The sequence below is a fragment of the Callithrix jacchus genome, chromosome 10 (assembly GCF_049354715.1).
Source record: "Callithrix jacchus isolate 240 chromosome 10, calJac240_pri, whole genome shotgun sequence".
NCBI lineage: Eukaryota > Metazoa > Chordata > Mammalia > Primates > Cebidae > Callithrix > Callithrix jacchus.
Window position 1 is genome coordinate 91995923 of NC_133511.1, and position 19137 is coordinate 92015059.

The 19137-nt window shown below is 35.9% G+C and overlaps 1 protein-coding gene across 6 annotated transcripts in view; it reads left to right on the top strand.

Moving 5' to 3' along the window:
* ANO3 (anoctamin 3) overlaps positions 1 to 19137 on the top strand; it is a 436084-nt gene that overhangs the window by 407071 nt on the left and 9876 nt on the right. For all 6 annotated transcript variants that reach the window (XM_054242186.2, XM_054242187.2, XM_078339269.1 and 3 more), the window contains 6 exons: positions 644 to 755; positions 1460 to 1517; positions 7908 to 8005; positions 10614 to 10747; positions 11764 to 11916; positions 13869 to 14016. In XM_054242186.2, the coding sequence (XP_054098161.1) occupies positions 644 to 755; positions 1460 to 1517; positions 7908 to 8005; positions 10614 to 10747; positions 11764 to 11916; positions 13869 to 14016 (703 nt within the window). The remainder of the gene's footprint in view (positions 1 to 643; positions 756 to 1459; positions 1518 to 7907; positions 8006 to 10613; positions 10748 to 11763; positions 11917 to 13868; positions 14017 to 19137) is intronic.

Here is a 19137-nt window from a genome sequence, read left to right on the forward strand (position 1 = left end):
GATTAATCCATTATATATGCTTACTGCTAAATGATGATAGCAGAGACACTCCTATAAATCTTTATGTATCAATAACAGGGATCATAATTTTATAGCTGTGGGGAAAGTCTAAAGATTATCTTATGAAGTCTTTTCTTCAACTGTGAACAGCAGATACTATCATTCACATTTTAAAGATACAGATGCTAGAAATCAGCAACACTAAGTGCCTCATAGAACTAAAAAATCTTGGCCTGGCACAGTAGCTCACGCCTGTAATCCTAGCACTTTGAGAGGCCAAGGCAGGCAGATTGCCTAAGGTCAGGATTTAGAGACCACCCTGGCCTAAATGGTGAAAACCTGCCTCTACTAAAAATACAACAGATTAGCCCAGCATGGTGGCAGGTGCCTATAATCCCAGCTACTTGGGAGGCTGATCCAGGAGAATTGCTTGAACCGGGGAGGCAAAGGTTGCAGTGAGCCAAGATTGTGCCACTGTACTCCAGCCTAGGTAACAGAGAAAGACTCCATCTCAAAAAAAATAATAATAAAAATTTAAAACATAAAATAAAATAAACTACATTTGAACTTTGGGTTTCTGACTCTATATCCAGAGTTTTGACATTCATCTCATCTATGTCAATGCACTCTGTGCTCCTTTTAGAATATCCTCGAACGGAATCTGAGTGGGAAAATAGCTTTGCCCTGAAGATGTTCCTCTTCCAGTTTGTCAATTTAAACAGTTCCATCTTCTATATCGCTTTCTTTTTGGGAAGGTAAGTCAACTTTTTGCACATTATCTTTGCAAGGTGAAAAAACGCAGTCAATACTTTAACTGACAATTACTGTTCTCACTCGAATAACTTCCGACAGCTACCAGCAATTAAAGTTGGCACACACAAAAAAATACCTATTAGCTGCATTTGAGTTGAATTGTGTCTGTTTTATCATCAGTAACAGTTTTGTTAAAGAAGAAAAAAATTATTATGCAATCTTGTGTTATAATTCCTTAGTGTGGAAACCTCTTCTACCTATTATCATCTTACCTATTATCTTTTTCCACCATTAATGCAAAATATGAAAAAGCCACATACAAACTAATGATTCTGCTTTGCCATGCACTTAACACTCCATCCAGTGCCATGGAAACATATTGATGATGGAAACTTTTTGGACCAAGCAATTCAGCACTACTGTAATAGTCATTAACTAGGTCAACAAAACATTAAGACTGCCCATGTGGGAGTTGGAAATGTCATCCAGTTGGTTTGTCTGTACTTTCTTGACCCATTAGTTCATGCATCACTTTTTTCTTTTTAAGTCAGATACTTTGATGTTCAACATAGCAGAAGTCAACTGGAGACAAATTGCACCAGTGATCATTTATGTCCACCCACACATGCACTCGTTGTGATGCCTTAGTAGATGTTCTTCAGTGAACCGCACTGAAATGCTAATGAACTAAAATGCCTTTTTACAGATTCGTTGGCCACCCAGGAAAATACAATAAACTTTTTGACCGGTGGAGACTGGAGGAAGTAAGTAATTTTGGGAGTGTGGGTGCAGGAATAGGCATGGATATGGGCCAGTTGCTGTGGGAGGAAGGGAGCTAAAGAAAGGAGGAGAAGTTCAGCAAAGTCTTTGGATATTGAAGACACATTGTTCAGAAAGGAGGCAACTACATCTTTTCAAAAAAGGGGATGGATTGAAAAGTTAAACCCCAAGATTCTCACCTCAACTCTCTTTATTTTTTTAATCATATTAATTTCTTTCATTTACAGACCCCAGGCATTTAGCTCCAATAATTTTCCTTTTTTTTTTTTGGAAATTATTATGTATTGGGTAAATTTTCACACTTTTAAATATGTTAGGTTTCCTTTTAGTCCAAAAGACATCATACTTGAAACACCAACATATAAATATGTAAGACTCGCATTTCTTTATTGGTTTACAATGTGTATATTATATGAAAAAACTGCCCAGCAGTAGTATTGCTGGGTTACCAGATAGGCATATTGTATATTTGCACTGAGAAACACACCTCCAAATGCCACCCCTACCTAGAATGCAGGAGCTTGCTGCTTCAGTAATTGGCCAGTAGTAGCATTTTTACTTTTACCAATCTAATAGCCAATGATTTTAGTTTCTGTAATTATGAATGAGATGGATAATATTTTTCATATGTTTCTTGAACATTGTATATTTCTGTATGTGTGTATATACTATTCCTGTCCATTTTAAGTAGACTATTTTTCTGTCTTACAAATACATAAACAAATAAAATTAGGCTCTGTTCTTTCAAATTTACTACATTTTGTCCTCATTTGCTAATGTATCTTTTAATTGTTTTGATACTTTTTTTTTAACAAAGCTGTAGAGCATTTTCTAATCAAAATATCACTGTTTTATGAAAAAACCTATGAAGGTTTGAGGAATAGTATCATGCCAAAAAATGTTTTCTCATTTCTAAATTTTTTTAAAGATCACTTATAATTTTTACTAATGTTAATTTTAAATATTGATATCTTTGACCTATTAAAAGTTTATTTTGGAATAAGGTGTAATCAAGTTTTTTTGCCCCCAGTTGAAAGCCACATGTTTAATAAAAATACATTTTTTTTCACTCAGCAAAATGCTATTCCAGATCTACTGTATTGTATATCACACAATTTTGTCTATTCCTAGAATCTGTTCTCTCTTCTTGGTCAAAATATCTATTCCTTTTTTAGTTCAAAATTGTTTCAATTATTCAAATATAAAAGTCAATTTATAATTTATGTATGGTGGTATTAGTAGGAGGTCATAATCCAGAGAGAGGCCAAGAAGAGTCCCCAAGAAAATTGAGTAGAGTTATTTCTAGGCTTTTTTTTTTTAAAGGGAGCACTCAGGGGAGTTCTCCTTTATGTTGTCTCCCTAGAACATTCTAGAAATTGATCAGAATGAAAGGATAGATTCTAAAGTTTCCTAAGAAAATATGCTTTATAATCAGAAGCCCATGTACAAAGGCAAACTAACATTGCTGCTTACCAGTCATTTACCCTTAATTTAGTCTCTCTGAATATCCGGGTTTTTGTTTCTTTGTTTGTTTCTGTCCTAAATAGCAGTAGCAATACTTAGATTGCCAAGTTGCTTATAGATAAGAGGTAATTTACAAAACACAATTAACACACCCCCTGGAGTGTGGTAGACATTCTATAAGTTGTTGCTGATATTTATCAGTGCTCTGTCTCCACAGCTGCCTGTGTATTATTCTATTGACCAAACACAAATTAAGGCATTTCATAATCCGGGGCTGCCTGGAAGTCCCCAAATCCAACTTGCACTTTCCTTTCATGACCCAGAATTATGACTGTATCTGCTAAAAGACTGATCACCTACCCAGTTTGGGCTTACTATGTGCTAACATACTCCAGCAATTGTTTCTAAGTGCTCTCTGTGTATTAATGCATTTAATCCTCACAATTCTATTATTATATCCATTTTACAGATCAGGAAACAAAGTCATAGATGTGCAGTGCCTGCAATTGCAAATGTAATTTTTCTACAATTATACAAACATACAAACTGATAGAGTTACTATTTAAATCTTTTCAGGGTAGCTTCTGAACACTGTGCTTACCAGCCACCATTAGGATGGCATACAGATATAATAAAAGACATAATGAAAATTTATTTTATTGAGAAATTGCTGTCTGATTGCTGGCTCACACATCTATGTTGGATTTAGAGTAAGCATACTAAAGTAAGTGAAGGAACATGGATATTAGAGTCTGATAGTTCTTTCTGTCACTTAGCTTTATCATCTACAGAGTGAAGATACCGACTACCTTCTCACAAGGAGTAAGAGAAAAATATATGACAGCATCTAGTTTGGCTTGCCCATGGTCATACGATTTTGGGTGGTGCAATTGGAATGAATGCCTGTGTCTTCCTCACACTTACTCAAGCCCTTTTATACATTCTAAGTATGGGCTCTTTTTACCAAATGAAATTTAGAGTTTTGATAGACTGGCTTTATGCAAGGCCATCATTATGGGAATTGACAAACCCACAAAAACTATTGGACCCCCTTATCGTTTTTACAAATCATAAAGTCTTCAAGGCTCAATTTCAAGGAAATTATAAGTGGCTTGTCTTCTAACTATCCTACTTGGGCCTATTTTTTGTGGGGAGTGAAATCACATGATCCTATGATCATCTTCTTTTTCTCATCCCACAAAATAATATGTTTGTCTTAAACCCACACTTCAAGGCAGCAAACACATTGGTAAATGGAATTCATCCTTAGTATAATATAAAAGAGCAGTGGATTAGGGAACTGGGGTAAGGCTTTCATTTCCACAGCACCAGTCAACACTGCATGGCCTTGGGCAAGTCAGTTTGCCTCTGAGTCTGTACAAAAATGAAAAGTTTCAGCTTGCAGTTATGATCTGTGATTTGCCCCCATAGCTTAATAATTATTCTGCCTCAGTCATTCCAGTGAACCTGTTTATTATAAGACATATGTGCAAAGTTTAGGAAATGCTAAATTCAGCCTAGAAAAAGAGGTTTGCTTCGATGGGAGAATTTAGACCTATTCATGCAGTAAGCATGACCATTTGCAAATCTCTCAGGATCAGATTAGGGAGTCTTAAATTACTGGGCTGGAACAGGAAAAGCAGGCTCTTTGTGTCTTAATAATTTGTTCTCTTTGAAGTTCCACTAGTACCAATTTAATAGAAATGGAAACTGTGGATCAAAGCCATAGAGAAGACAGTCGTCCTTATGAGCAGGACATGGACCTATTCCTAAAGAAACAGTCCCACGTCTTCCCACCCCAGGGTCTTCAATAGGGCAAAATTTTCAAGTAAAATACATTGGTTGCAATTTTCGTTGAAATGACATTTTTTGTGTTTGTGGGTCTCTAATAGTAACTTACTGAAAATATGAAAAGCAGAAAAGCACAGAGGAAAGAATGGGATCATACTGACGAATTATTTTTGTGGCATTGCATTTATCACTTAAAAATACATTGTAATATATGTAGATACTTCTTCTCCAGAGGTTCAACACCTCCCACCCTCTTGAGAATGGGCTAGACTTAGTGGCTCCCTTTTAAAGAATAGAACAGAAAAAGAGAAAAATGAGCAACTTTCCAGTGGAAAAAATTGGAAAACACTGCATTAACCAATTAACATCATCAGTGATGTCGTGTGCTTCCCATGTATTCCTGATAGGATGTGAGGGAAATTCCACTTCACCTTTGTGATTGATTAGTCTCTCCAAAACATGTAACTCTGGTCTAAACATAAGAAAAACATTTCATTAAGTTGGTCTTCGACCTCTGATATCCTTTCTTCTGCTTGATCAATTCGGCTATTCAAACTTGTGCATATTTCACTAAGTTCTCATGTTGTATTTTTCAACTCTGTTAGTTCATTTATATTCCTCTCTATATTGTCTGTTCTTTTCAGCATTTCATCAAACCTTTTTTCAAAGTTCTTAGTTTCTTTACATTGGGTTAGAACAAGTTCTTTTAACTCCTAGAAGTTTCTTATCATCCACCTTCTGAAGCCTACTTCAGATAATGGAACACAGGATTACAGCAAAAGATTCTATTTGTAATTTCTACCCTTCCCATTGCCTCCCCCCCAAAAAAACTGTACATGAGTTTACAAACATATTAACATATAAATAATGAGAACGGTCCTGGTGGAGCCTCCTGTCCCTGCTGGAGATGAACACTGAGGGGCACTGTGCCCACACAGACTGCCTGTAACATTGGGAGTCTCATGGCAGCTGTCCCGGGCCTGCAGCTGGCTTCTTCAGCACCTCCAGGTTCAACCACGAGTTTGTCTCTGCTGTGCCCAGGGTAGAGCCCAGGGGCTTCGAATGTGTGCAGCTCCCCGACCCGTCATCACTCCAGCTGGAGCTCATGCTGGAAGGGACGCTTCCTCTCCCGACAGTGAATAAACTTAATGAAATAAAACTACAAGACAAGAATAGAGAATACAGAAAAAAGGATAAAAAGGAATAAAAGCAAAGTCTCCAAGAAATATGGGACTATGTGAAAAGACCTAATCTACGTTTGATTGGTGTACCTGAATGTGATGGAGAGAATGAATCCAAGCTGAAAAATACTCTTCAGGATATTATCCAGGAAAATTTTCCCAATCTAGCAAAGCAGGTTACTATTCAACCCCAGGTAATACAGAGAACACCACGAAGATATTCCTCAAGAAGAGCAACCCCAAGGCACCAGGATTGAAACGAAGGAGAAAATACTAAGGGCAGCCAGAGAGAAAGGTCAGGTTATCCACAAAGGGAAGCCTATTAGACTTACAGCAGATCTCTCAGCGGAAACCCTACAAGCCAGAAGAGAGTGGGGGCCAATATTCAACATACTTAAAGAACAGAACTTTCAGCCCAGAATTTCATATCCTGCCAAACTAAGCTTCACAATTGAAGGAAAAATAAAATCTTTTATGAACAAGCAAGTACTCAGAGATTTTATTACCACCAGGCCTGCTTTACAAGAACTTCTGAAAGAAGCATTATACATAGAAAGGAACAACCAGTGTTAGCCTTTCTAAAAATATACCAAAAAGTAAAGAGCATCGACATAAAGAAGAATTTACATCAATGAATGAATAAAATAGCCAGTTAACATCAAATGGCAGTAACCCTAAATTTAAATTGACTAAATCCCCCAATCCAAAGATACAGCCAAAACCTAACGATATGCTATATCCAGACCCATTTTATATCCAAAGATACACAAAGACTCAAAACAAAGGGATGGAGAAAGATTTACCAACCAAATTGAGAGCAAAAATAAATAAATAAACAAAAAGCAGGAGTTCCAATTCTCACATTCGATAAAATAGATTTCAAAGCAACAAAGATACAGTGGTAAAAGGATCAATGCAACAATAAGAGCTAACGATCTTAACACTCAGATACATAAGACCCATAATGAGATTTAGACTCAACGAGACAGAAAATTAATAAGGATATCCAGGACATGAACTCAGATCCAGAACAAGTAAACTCAATAAATACTTATAGAGCTCTCCATTTTAAATATACAAAATATACATTGTCCACTTTAAATACACAAAATATTGATCAGCCATTATTAATACCCATTTTTAGAATAAAGCAATATTCCTGTTCTCTCTCCCTCTTTTTCTTCCTCTTTCTTCCTCTCCTTCTCTCCTCTTTTTCTTTAAAAAAAAAAGAAAAACATTAGACAAACTTAGATTGTGGGACTTTCTTCAGGTTACACACTCATCAATCCTCAAAACATTTAAAGTTATGAAAAACTGAGAAGCTGTTCAGACCAGAGGAGACTAGGGAGATGTGAAAAATAAATGCAATCGGGTATGTGGGGTTGGATCCTAGAGCAGAGAGAGGAAAACCAGTGAAATCCAAAGAGAGCTTTGCATTTAGCTAATTGTAATGTACTAATATCACTTTCTTTTGTCACATATACCATTGTAATGTACAGAGTAACAGCTAGAACTATCTTTGCAAATTGTCTATAAATGTAAACTTATTCTGAAATAAAGAAGTTATTGAAAATAATATAAACATTATGCCATAGAATTAACGACTTTCTATCACTTTGATTGTTCATGGTTATATAATATTCCATAGCATTTATTAAATGTGATCAAGCTTAACACAGCTTGGCAAACAATAAGTGCTCACTAAAAGTTAGACGTGTTGCTATTACTATTATAATTTTGATCATTATTTCATTATAATTACTGAAGAATCCCCTCATCAAGTATCCTCATACATGCTGTTTCTTTCTTGTTTTCGTTTTTTAATACACAAGATGGTGCGACCCAGCTTTAAAATTTGCTGCACAGTTTAAAGGTGGGCATGCCTGAGCCAACTGGGAAGAAGACTAATATCATTATTACTCTTATGTTCTATTTCAGTGTCATCCTAGTGGCTGTTTGATAGACCTCTGCCTCCAGATGGGTGTCATTATGTTTTTGAAGCAAATATGGAACAACTTCATGGAACTGGGATACCCGTGAGCACATTATTTTCAAACTTGCCTAATGTGTAGTTACAAAGAAAACTAGAGGAGGTGTGAGTAGTGCTTAAGAATTTGGGCGTGGTAATCAGACAGATGATGGCTCAGTTCCTGTCTGCTTCTTGCTAAATGTCTGACCATGTGTAAATCAAACCTTTCAGAGCCTGTTTTAGCTAAGAATGTATCAACAATATATCTACCTCAAGAACAGCTGTAAGGGTTAAATAGAATAATGAATGTAGAGTAACTTGTTTAATGCATTAAGACACTTGTTACTAGTTTGAAAACATGATTGACACTATAGGTTCTTGAATGTAAAAATAATTTTCTGGGGTGTGTCTTTGGCTACCAGCAGACCAAGTTTGTTGATTAAGAAAGACAGCCTTCATTCCTCCCAAAAGAATCAAGCAAAGATCAAATCCTGGATGGGAAGCTTTGTACTCTTTGTTACAACAAAGAAAAATGTTAGAACAGGACTGATTGTAATAACATCAAACAATAGCATTCTATTTTCATTATTTTAAATGTTTTAGCTGCCTGTGAAATGCTTACAGAGATTCTGAATGCTCACTTTCACATATATTAAAATAATATATACTTTCCTTTAAAATAGAGCAAACTACTGGGTATTTAAAACAATATGATATTGAAGCTTGGAGCCTATTCAACTAAAACATGACTTTGAATTAATTTCTTGACTATTGGGAAAACGCTGGTTAGTTGTTTGATATAAGTAGCTTGGGCTTATATATCAAATTATACTCTTATTTTTTTCTTTTAGAGGTACATATTTTATCAGAACATACCTGAACAAAGACCCGGAGGTTCCAGAAGTGATATTAACCCTGAAATCTGCTATAAAGTATTGTGTTAATTTACAGGCAATCTTAGAGAATGTGCTGTGAAGTACCCAGGCCTGGTTTAAATTCCTTCTCTCTTCCTTGCTAAATTTACTTAAAATTTCCTAGACATCTGTAAGACTTTTTTACTCCATTTATAATATAGGGGATTTGTAAAGATTAAGTGAGATGTCTTGACTCAGTGCTTTTTAAACCCTCAGCGTAAATGACAGAATCTTTTTGTGAAGAGAGTTTTATACAGACTTAATATTCAGAACAAATTTATGCAAATCTCTCCTAAACAAAGAGAGAATAGAGGATTGGGGAGCCCAGTTCTTTTGTAGTATTCCTTCCTATACTTGGGTCATCTCTTTAAAACAGGATTTAGGAAACATTGATTGAAAGAAACAGGAAATTAGGTGTTAGATGCTAGCACAGGATGTAACATGCTATGAGTACTTCATAAGTATCAACAAGATGGTGTGGGGGGTCATTGCAGTATAAAGAAGTTTCTTTTTATTATCACTACTCATGGGCTGCCATACTTGCTGTGTACTTTAGACAGGACATTTTCATTATGACCTTGCCATAGGAGTCAGACTGGATCACGTATATTTAATCCTAAGGATACCATGGCACATCCTACTCTTCCCAATACCTAGGCAAAGGCTTTGTTAGCGAAAATTTAGCGGGAGTAGACCAGCCAAAACCACAATTTTCTTTCTTCAAGCACAACTTTAAACAGAACCAAAATAAATATAATAGAAACAGGCAGATCTGCCTCAACTGTCACCTCCAGCCCTTTATTGCCTTCATGAGGCTCCGGAGGCAACCTCATGGGGGAAGCACTGCCTGACATTTGTTCTGTGGTTGCTCCTCCAACTGCTACTTAGGTTCCATGATTAAGGGTACTGTTTACTGAGTCTTGTAAAATTCACTTTGTCCTGGAGATAATTTTCACTGAGCTCTTAAATAATTCATTACCCAGGAGGTCACAATATGTCTGAGTCACATAATTCCAAGATTGTATTTGGGCTAAGAAAACAATGTTGTTACTTCCTTTCCAGGTCTGAAATACAGACTCATGGACACAGACTTATTGCCTAGTAATTATTGTTCACTGCAATAGCAGAATGTAATAATCACACTTAGACCCCTCATGTTTGTAAGCACAGGGAGGTGAAACAACTTGCTAAAAATCACATGATTAATGCATCGTGGGATGGGAACTAGAACTTAAATCTTTTGAAATCCTACCCAAGGGTCAATTAGTTTATGTGAAACATGATTTTATTCCTGTTCAAAGAGTATAGCTCAGAATATTTTATGTTATGAGCAATGAAAGGGTCAGACCTAAGCACAGCAGGCAACATAGAAGTTTAAGTATTTATATGGGTGGGGAGAGGGGAAGAAGGAATCATAGAAATAGTATTTGTTTAATCAATGTCAAGGACCATTTTAGTGTACGGGATGAATTCCTAGGTAAATATGTAGATTTTATAGGACCTAGGAGAATTATGGAAGGCTGGCACCTATTATCCTATGCTAAAGTTTTAAAAAGATTTTTTTAAAATTCTTTAAGATTTTTCAAACTTTCAAAATGTGTTTTATAAAAGGTAAAACCAAAAACTATTATAAGAGGTAAAACCAAATATCTCCAATTCTGAGGAGCTGGAATTGGGTTTACTCATTTCTTGATTCACTATAATTGTTAACTGGGTGCTTGAATCAGATCTCAAAAGCCCTTGGTCTGCTCTGTGATGTAGGCTGATCCAGAACTGGTGGTCACGACATAAAATCAAGCGGGGAATACATGATGCTTCCATACCTCAGTGGGAAAATGACTGGAATCTGCAGCCCATGAACCTTCATGGACTGATGGATGAGTACTTAGAAATGGGTAAGAAAAAAAATCTAGAGGACTATTTGGCCTTCTTGATATTATTTTTCTACTTCACACAAGCTTTGGCTCAACAGAGAAAATTATATCTCTCCTTTCCAACCCGAAGTATTACAAAACACATCTGCACCTTTACCTCAAAGAGCTAGAGATACTAACCCTCGGTAGACTCACGTATTTTGTTCTCTGAGAGCCATGCATTGACCAAAATGAAGCTTTTTCTCACATTGGAACACAATTGGAAGCAAATGGTTTGAAGAAACAAAACAATACTGAAGCAGTTTCTAAGTTAAGAAACCTACCATTCTACTCACATAAAGCAATAGTTATTTTTCACAATAAACCTTTGCACAGACTCAGTCTGAATATTAATTTCTTTGAGAATATTATTTTTAATAAGAAAATGAGATTCTCATTCCAATTGTTAGAATCACTGAGTGTTGCCTTAATATTTGCTTCTCTCTGGCCTTCAGTTTTTTTATCTGTGGAAAGTGAGGACAATATTAGGTTTCACTTTCTCTTCCTCCTCTTCCTCCTCCTCCTTCTTCTTTCTCTTCTTTCTCTTTCTTCTCCTCCTCCTCCTGCCCCTCCTTCTCTTCCTTCCTGTTCTTATTCTCCTCCTCCTTCCTCTTCTCCTCTTCCTTCTTCTTCATCTTTCTTCTTCTTGTTCCTCCTCCTCCTCTTCTTTGTCTCCAGTCTTCCCTCCATTTCTTCTTCTTTTTCTCTCTTCTTCATGCTGCATTATACAGAGTTAGAAGGCCTATAGACTTTCAGTTCATTCAGAACTTAATTTGAATACAGGTTTCAACATTTTCTACCTATCTGCCCTTCAGCAAGTTTGTTAACATATATGAGATAAAATTGTCCTAACTTAAAATGAGATGTAAAATGAGATAAACATATCTACTTTGTAGGGATATTGAAAGCATTAAAGGCAATTTATATAAAGCATCTAATTTGTCACAAAGGAAGTTTGTGGCTTTCCTTATTAATTTCCTAATGCTCTTCCTTTGCAGTTTTGCAGTTTGGTTTTACCACCATCTTTGTTGCGGCTTTTCCTCTAGCCCCTCTTTTGGCTTTGTTAAACAATATCATTGAAATCAGGCTGGATGCATACAAATTTGTTACCCAATGGCGGAGGCCTTTGCCAGCCCGAGCAACTGACATAGGTAAGATTCAGAAGTTAAATGGTTTTTAAGTTACTAACACCAAGAAGTGTGCTATGGTTTGAGTGTGCCCCGGATTCATATATTGAAATTTAATTGTCAGTGTCATAGCATTAAGAAGCCTTTAAGAAGTGATTAAGCCATGATTTCTTATGAATGGGATTAGGACTCTTAGATAAAAGCTTGAAGGAGTGGCTTCAGTCTCTTCCAGTACCCAAGGTATGAGGACACAGCATTCATCCCCTTTTTGCTTTCCCACCTTCTGCTATGTGAGGACACAGGGTTTGTCCCCTCCAGAGGATGCAGCAGCAAGGTGCCATTTTGGAAGCTGGAAGCTAGGCCATCTCCAGATATTGAACCCACTGGTGCCTTGACCTAGGACTTCCTAGCCTCCAAAACAGCAAGGAACTTAATCTCAGGTATTTTGTTATAGCAGCACAATGGGACAAAGACAACATAACTTGGTCCTACCTAGCATTATGTGGTTTTCTCCTGTGAGGACACCCTTCCAATCATAATAAAACTTAACACTTTTAGTCATCAGAAGGAAAAAGGAATATTAATTCAGTTGTGACAATGTTTATATTTAACATGCTATTTCATAAACTTGTTCATAACTAAAAAGGATTTCATATAGACCTTTCCTTGTCAATAGACACAGCTACGCCTCATGTTGTATAATTGCTGCACAGGTTTCTATTATAAGTGTATGGCATTTAAAAAATTATTACTTTAGCCAGAGATGTTTAGATTGCTTCAGTACTTTGCAATCTAAACAATACTGAAGTGACCATTTCATATATACTTTGCCAGATTATTTCCTCAGGATACACTGGAACTCCTGTTCAAAGAGCATGCACATTTAAGTTTTTGATACATAATTTGGCAGCATGTCCTACAGAAATGTTGTGCTGATTTACACACTTATCATAAGTACATTTCTCTATTCTGCAACAATTTCAAGTGTAATAAGGATTTTTAGATTGTTGTTCGATCCTTGAGAAACTGAAGAGGAAAATTTTTATTGTTCTATTTACTGGCAAAAAAAAACTTTTATTGTTCTATATTTCTTCTTTCTTAATTGTGTTTATGTTCTTTGGCCATTTGGCCATTGTATCTGATTTGGTAATCTGGCCCTATATTGGGAATACTAATCATATTTGTATGATTGGTATTTCATATAGTATTTTTATATATAAATATCTTTTTAAAGTAAAATATAATGCTCACTCTGTGTATTGTTATATATAATAGACATACATTTTAGGTGTATTATTGGCTATCTCCAGATATTGAACCTGCTGGTGCCTTGATCTAGGACTTCCTAACCTCAAAACAGCAAGGAACTTCTGTTCACTATAAATTACCAAGTCTCAAGTATTTTGTTATAGCAGCACAAAGGAACTATGTGTGTGTGTATTTTCATATAGATAAATATCTTATATATAATATGTAATATATGTAAAATATGTAGTTATATATAATATACACATTATACATATATACAGAGTAAAAATATACATATATTTTTACTTTAAAAAGATATTTGACAAAAATAAAGACAGACTCCAGAGTGACTGCAGATATTTCACAGTGTGCATAGTCATGTAGAACTTGAAGTTTCTTATATATTATTTTTACTGCCTCAGCAAGTTCTGTAAATTAGACTTTGAAATATCTTGTGCACCTGTGCCATGTCTCATTGTTGCAGACATGAATGCAGTCCTAATGGCATTTTGATTTTTAAATATTTCTAGATGAGATCTATCTTCCCTTTGTGGAAAAAGCATATTCAATAGCTATGATATCTGAATTGAAGTACTATACTAAGAAAGCACATCGTGGACAGAGCTGGGGTCCCAACATAAGTAAAACATTATTTCCAAAATAAGATTAATCATAGGGCTTTCATATTTTTTATTTTTGTTCACCATGATTAACCTTTATCTTACCAGGTATCTGGCTTGGAATTCTTGAAGGAATTGGTATATTGGCTGTGATAACCAATGCATTTGTGATTGCTATTACTTCAGATTACATCCCACGTTTTGTCTATGAATACAAATATGGCCCCTGTGCAAATCATGTAGAACAAAGTGAAAAGTAAGGTTAAAATTTAAATATTCTTCTGATCTGTTTTAACATTCATAATTAAAATGGGAACTTACTGGGAAGTTTTGTTCTGTGACTGTTAAGGGTAGTGTTATAAGCATTGCATTTATAATGTGTTTATTAGATGAAATCAAGCAAGGTAGAAAGGACAATAGTGTTATTAAAGCAAATAATCTTAGAGTCTAATGCTTTTACTTGGAAACCCATCACAAATATCAAAATATCAAAAATATATGTAGAAGTTACATTTTGTAAATAGAAGTTATCTTAGAAATCACCCAGTACAATCTTCTTACTGTATAGATGGGGAAACTGCAACCTATACTGGGTAATCAAATGGCTGAATGGAGGGAATGGTGCTAATTTTCGGGGAGAAGCAGAAAATCAAGGAACTGTCAGCTATATGTCTAGAGATTTTCAAAAAGGAATTTATAACTAAGGGCTTTAAGAATGCAAAATATTCTGTCTCCCATGTATTTGCTTTTAAAATTTAAATCCACTGTTTGTAACACAGTTTCTCAACCTCTGAACTATTGATGTTTTAGACCAAGTAAATTCTATATTTTCGTAGAGGCAGAGGGCTGTCCTGTACATAGTAGGATGTTTAGCCGCATTCTTCATCACCATCCAGTAGATTCCAATAGTAACCTCCCTATTCCCCAAGTTGTGACAACCAAAACTATCTCTGGTCATTGCCAGATATCCTCTGGGGACAAAATCACCCAGTTTAGACCCACTCCTTTAGGTCATATAGGTTTTTTACAGCCATTTCCTTGCTGAAATAAGGTATTGGGGAAAAATGCAAAAGGGCATTGGATTTGAGGAACATGGAGGAGTTGGAGACACATGTAACAGAGCAGTAGTTGGAGATCAGTCTTAGATGTGGAAGAAGCCAACAGGAGAAGCTTCTCCTGCTTCCTTCAGCAGTATGCAGCTGATCTGGATGTAGGACATGTGAAACAGCAGAATCAGCCCTGGAACAGGAGGAAATCCAGTGTTAACTCTGCTCAGGAGCTGACATTTTCTCAGATCAATGAAATACCTTTCTGGATATAAATGTCTTAATTTTTCAGAGAGGTGATAAAGGGATGGATATTTCCTTTGTATATTGCATATTTTGGGATCTTGTCAAAGGATTTAAACTTGATGTTAGACATTTGATGTTCAAGTTCTAACTTTGCCTTTTAGTAAAAGGCACATCATTAATCTGGGCCTAGTTTGTCATGATAAAAAGTGTTCATAGCTCTTATGATTAAGACATGGTGTCTGAGATAAGATCTTATGAACTATTAAGCACTATTTCAATATAAGTGGGATTTTGTATTCGTAGTTTAAAATACTCTGTTTTTCCTTAATTCAAAATAATCTAGAAGCAGACATTAACATTTTAAAATACAGTTTTTATATTTACGTTAGGGAGCCCTCGTCCATAGAAGCATTATTTGCCAGTGTCTTCACTGCCACCTAGTGGCAGGCGAAAATGAGATTGACAGGTATTCTACATTCCAGAACCTGCCTTTCATGTAGATAGCACCCGATCTCGTCTCCATATTCAATGGTTAGGAATGTAGACTAATTTCAAACAAAGAAGTGAAGGGCTTATGTTATGCTGACACCATACATTCAGAGGAACAAACACCCTGTTTAATTATTTTCCATATATGCTTAGCAGCTAAATTGGCACAGATTGAGATTGGAAATTTTTGGAGCAAAGTGGCAGTAGGACAAGATTACAGTGAGAGAGAAGGATATTGGGAAGAGAGTAAGTGAAATGATAAATTATTGGGTCTTAGATGGACAAGTAATTGAGTGAAGCCAGCATAGCTCTGTAATTAAGAATTCAAGGTTTAGAATCAAATAGATGTGTATTTGAATCTAGGTTCCAACAACTGTTTGTCTGAGGTCAGTCCTTCTTAACATGTGGTCTGTAGATCTCCTTCAGGGGTCCATGAAGTCAATATAATTTTTATAATGAAATTAAGATATCATTGTCCCTTTTAATATGTTTATATTTGCCCTAGTGATCCAAAAATATTGGTGAATAAAGTTTCTGTTAGTTTAAAGTTTGGTCTAAAGGCACCAAACAATATTAGTAGTGATTATATTCCTCACCATAATTTGGCCAACAAAAAATTTGAGTAAGAAGTTCAGTCAGTTCTCAGTGAAGCAGCAATAATTATTGATTTAATAAAATCTCCACTATTGAATGTCTTTTAAATATTCTATGTGACACAATAGGAATTGTGCCTAAAGCATTTCTGCTGCATAACAAAGTGTGATGGTCATCTCAAAGAAGGAAAAAACACACTGGTGATTGCTGATGTTACAAACTGAGCAAACTTTTTTCCAACATGAAATAATGATTGCCAGACAATCTATGATTGTTCAGACTTGGATCTTTAGCAGTCTTTGAAGGAATGCTCACAACTATTGCTATATTTATTGCCATTGATAAAGTTCAAGCACTGAAGTGAAAATTAGAATTTTGGATAACTTTTATTTACCACTTTGAGCTTAAAAGCTTCCCAATGCTTATTGATTTTTTTCTGATAAAAATAGTGATATTAACAATTGTGAGTTTTTTCATGTTCTATAGTAAAAATATATAAACATTTGGAAAAGCTGCATGATTCTAGGAATGAATATTTTCCAAATAACCCATATTTGATGTTACAAAATCATGAATGACTAAAAGATGAATTTAAAATACAAGTTAGACTTAGGGATTTTAATGTAACAGAATGAAAACTTTATTGATATGGTTTAAAATTCCACATTGCAACTAATCCTTAAAAAGTATCACATGTAAGGCCAGCGCAGTGGCTCAAGCCTGTAATCCCAGCACTTTGGGAGGCCGAAACGGGTGGATCACGAGGTCAAGAGATCGAGACCATCCTGGTCAACATGGTGAAACGCCGACTGTACTAAAAATACAAAAAGTCAGCTGGGCATGGTGGCGTGTGCCTGTAATCCCAGCTACTCAGGAGGCTGAGGCAAGAGAATTGCCTGAACCCAGGAGGTGGAGATTGCGGTGAGCCAAGATTGCGCCATTGCAAACTCCAGCCTGGGTAACAAGAGCGAAACTCTGTCTCAAAAAAAAAAAAAAAAAAAAAAAAAGTACCACATGTAGAACTTTGATGGATATCAATGAAAAATATCCACAATTGTTTCAAATGCTATTAAAATAATCTTACTATATGAGACCAGAGTTTCTACTTATTCTTCAACCAAAACAACATATTGCAACAGATTTTATATAGAACCAGATATGAAAATCTAGCTGTCTTCTATTAAAACAGGCATTAAATTGATTTGCAAACATTTAAAGCAGTCATTCTCCCTAAATTTTTTTCTTTTGGAAAATATAGGTAAAATAGGTCATTTACATTAGTTTATCTTAATATAAATTATTTTTGTTTTTATATGAATTAATTGACATTTTCTACATTTCTCAGCTTTAATTTCTTTCTTTATTTTTTTTTGAGACGGAGTTTCGCTCTTGTTACCCAGGCTGGAGTGCAATGCCGCGATCTCGGCTCACCTCAACCTCCGCCTTCTGGGTTCAGGCAATTCTCCTGCCTCAGCCTCCTGAGTAGCTGGGATTACAGGCACGCGCCACCGTGCCCAGCTAATTTTTTGTATATTTAGTAGAGACGAGGTTTCACCATGTTGACCAGGATGGTCTCTATCTCTTGACCTCGTGATCCACCCGCCTCGGCCTCCCAAAGTGCTGGGATTACAGGCGTGAGCGACCGCGCCCGGCCATCTCAGCTTTAATTTTTAATGTGTTAAAATATCAATAGATATATACCTGTGGAAAAAGCTTCTTCAGATCCTTAATAATTTTTTTAAATGCTAAGGGGTTTTGAGGCCAAGCATTTTTAGAATTATAGGCCTAGAGAAAGTTACTTAGTCTCTTTAAACCTTAATTCTTTAATCATTATGATGGAGATAAACTATATATGTTTTAAGGTTGTTGTAAAGATGAACCAACTTTAACAGTTCTTTGAACTTACCTAGATCGCTAAAGCATTGGTCATAATAACTCATTCTTGCCTCCCTTTCCTTTAATGTCCTCTTTTCCATCTTTAAACATCTTACAAATCAGTTGCCCAATCTCTGTAACCACTTCCTTGGATATGCAGGTCTCTGCCCCCGTTCACTTTGTTATGGAATTGCAGAATCACATCCTTGGTTCTCTGAACTCTTTGTCTACTCTGCACTGCACTCATGCAGCTGCGTGTGAATGATAGAAAACGAACAACCACACTGACTAGTTTCACTTTAAATTGGTATCACATACTTTGCGTGGACCTGATAAACGTATTTTTTTTTAGTCCATTTGCCCATCTACTTTTTTAGAGAAGTTTATCATGCCTTCTCCTTGCTCCTCAAGCCTTCTGCACCTTCTTTTTTATTCTTACTGAGCTGATGTTGCTTCCTACTTAAAAAAAAATTGAATCAATTAGAAAAGAACTTCCACAGATGTCTAATATCACATCTTCCTACCTACAGTATGTGTCCCATATAGCCTGCCTATATGGGACAGGCTAATAGTTCCTGGAAATAGAACCATCTGTGCTCCTGTATTAAAGGCAAAATTCCTCTACTTGTGCCCTGAATCCCTTTTCTCTGAGACCATTATTCTAGTTATTCACTCCTTTTTCCCATACCTTATGTGTTTTACCTCTATTTACTTTTTCACATTAACATCGAAACATGCTTGTATTCTTCTAATCAATAGATAAAGTTCTCCCTTGCCCCAGCTGCCTTCCAGTTACATCTTTATGTCTTTGCTCTCATTTGTAACAAAAACTACATCCAAAGAATTTTCTGTTCCTGTGTTCTCCAATTCCCCTCCTCCTCTTCCCTTTAAAACTCTTTTCAATAGCACATATGCTCCATGGCACCCCAAGATGTCACAACTTTCACATTATCAAACTCACTTGTCAACTCCCAGTTCTCACATAATTTGGCCTCTAAGCAGCATTTGACAATTGACCATTCCTTTTTTAATATACTTTATTCACTTGAGTTTCAGAAAGCCACATAATTTTGGTTTTCCTGCTACCAGCCTCACCCATCCAGTGATGTTTGCTAGTTTGCCACATC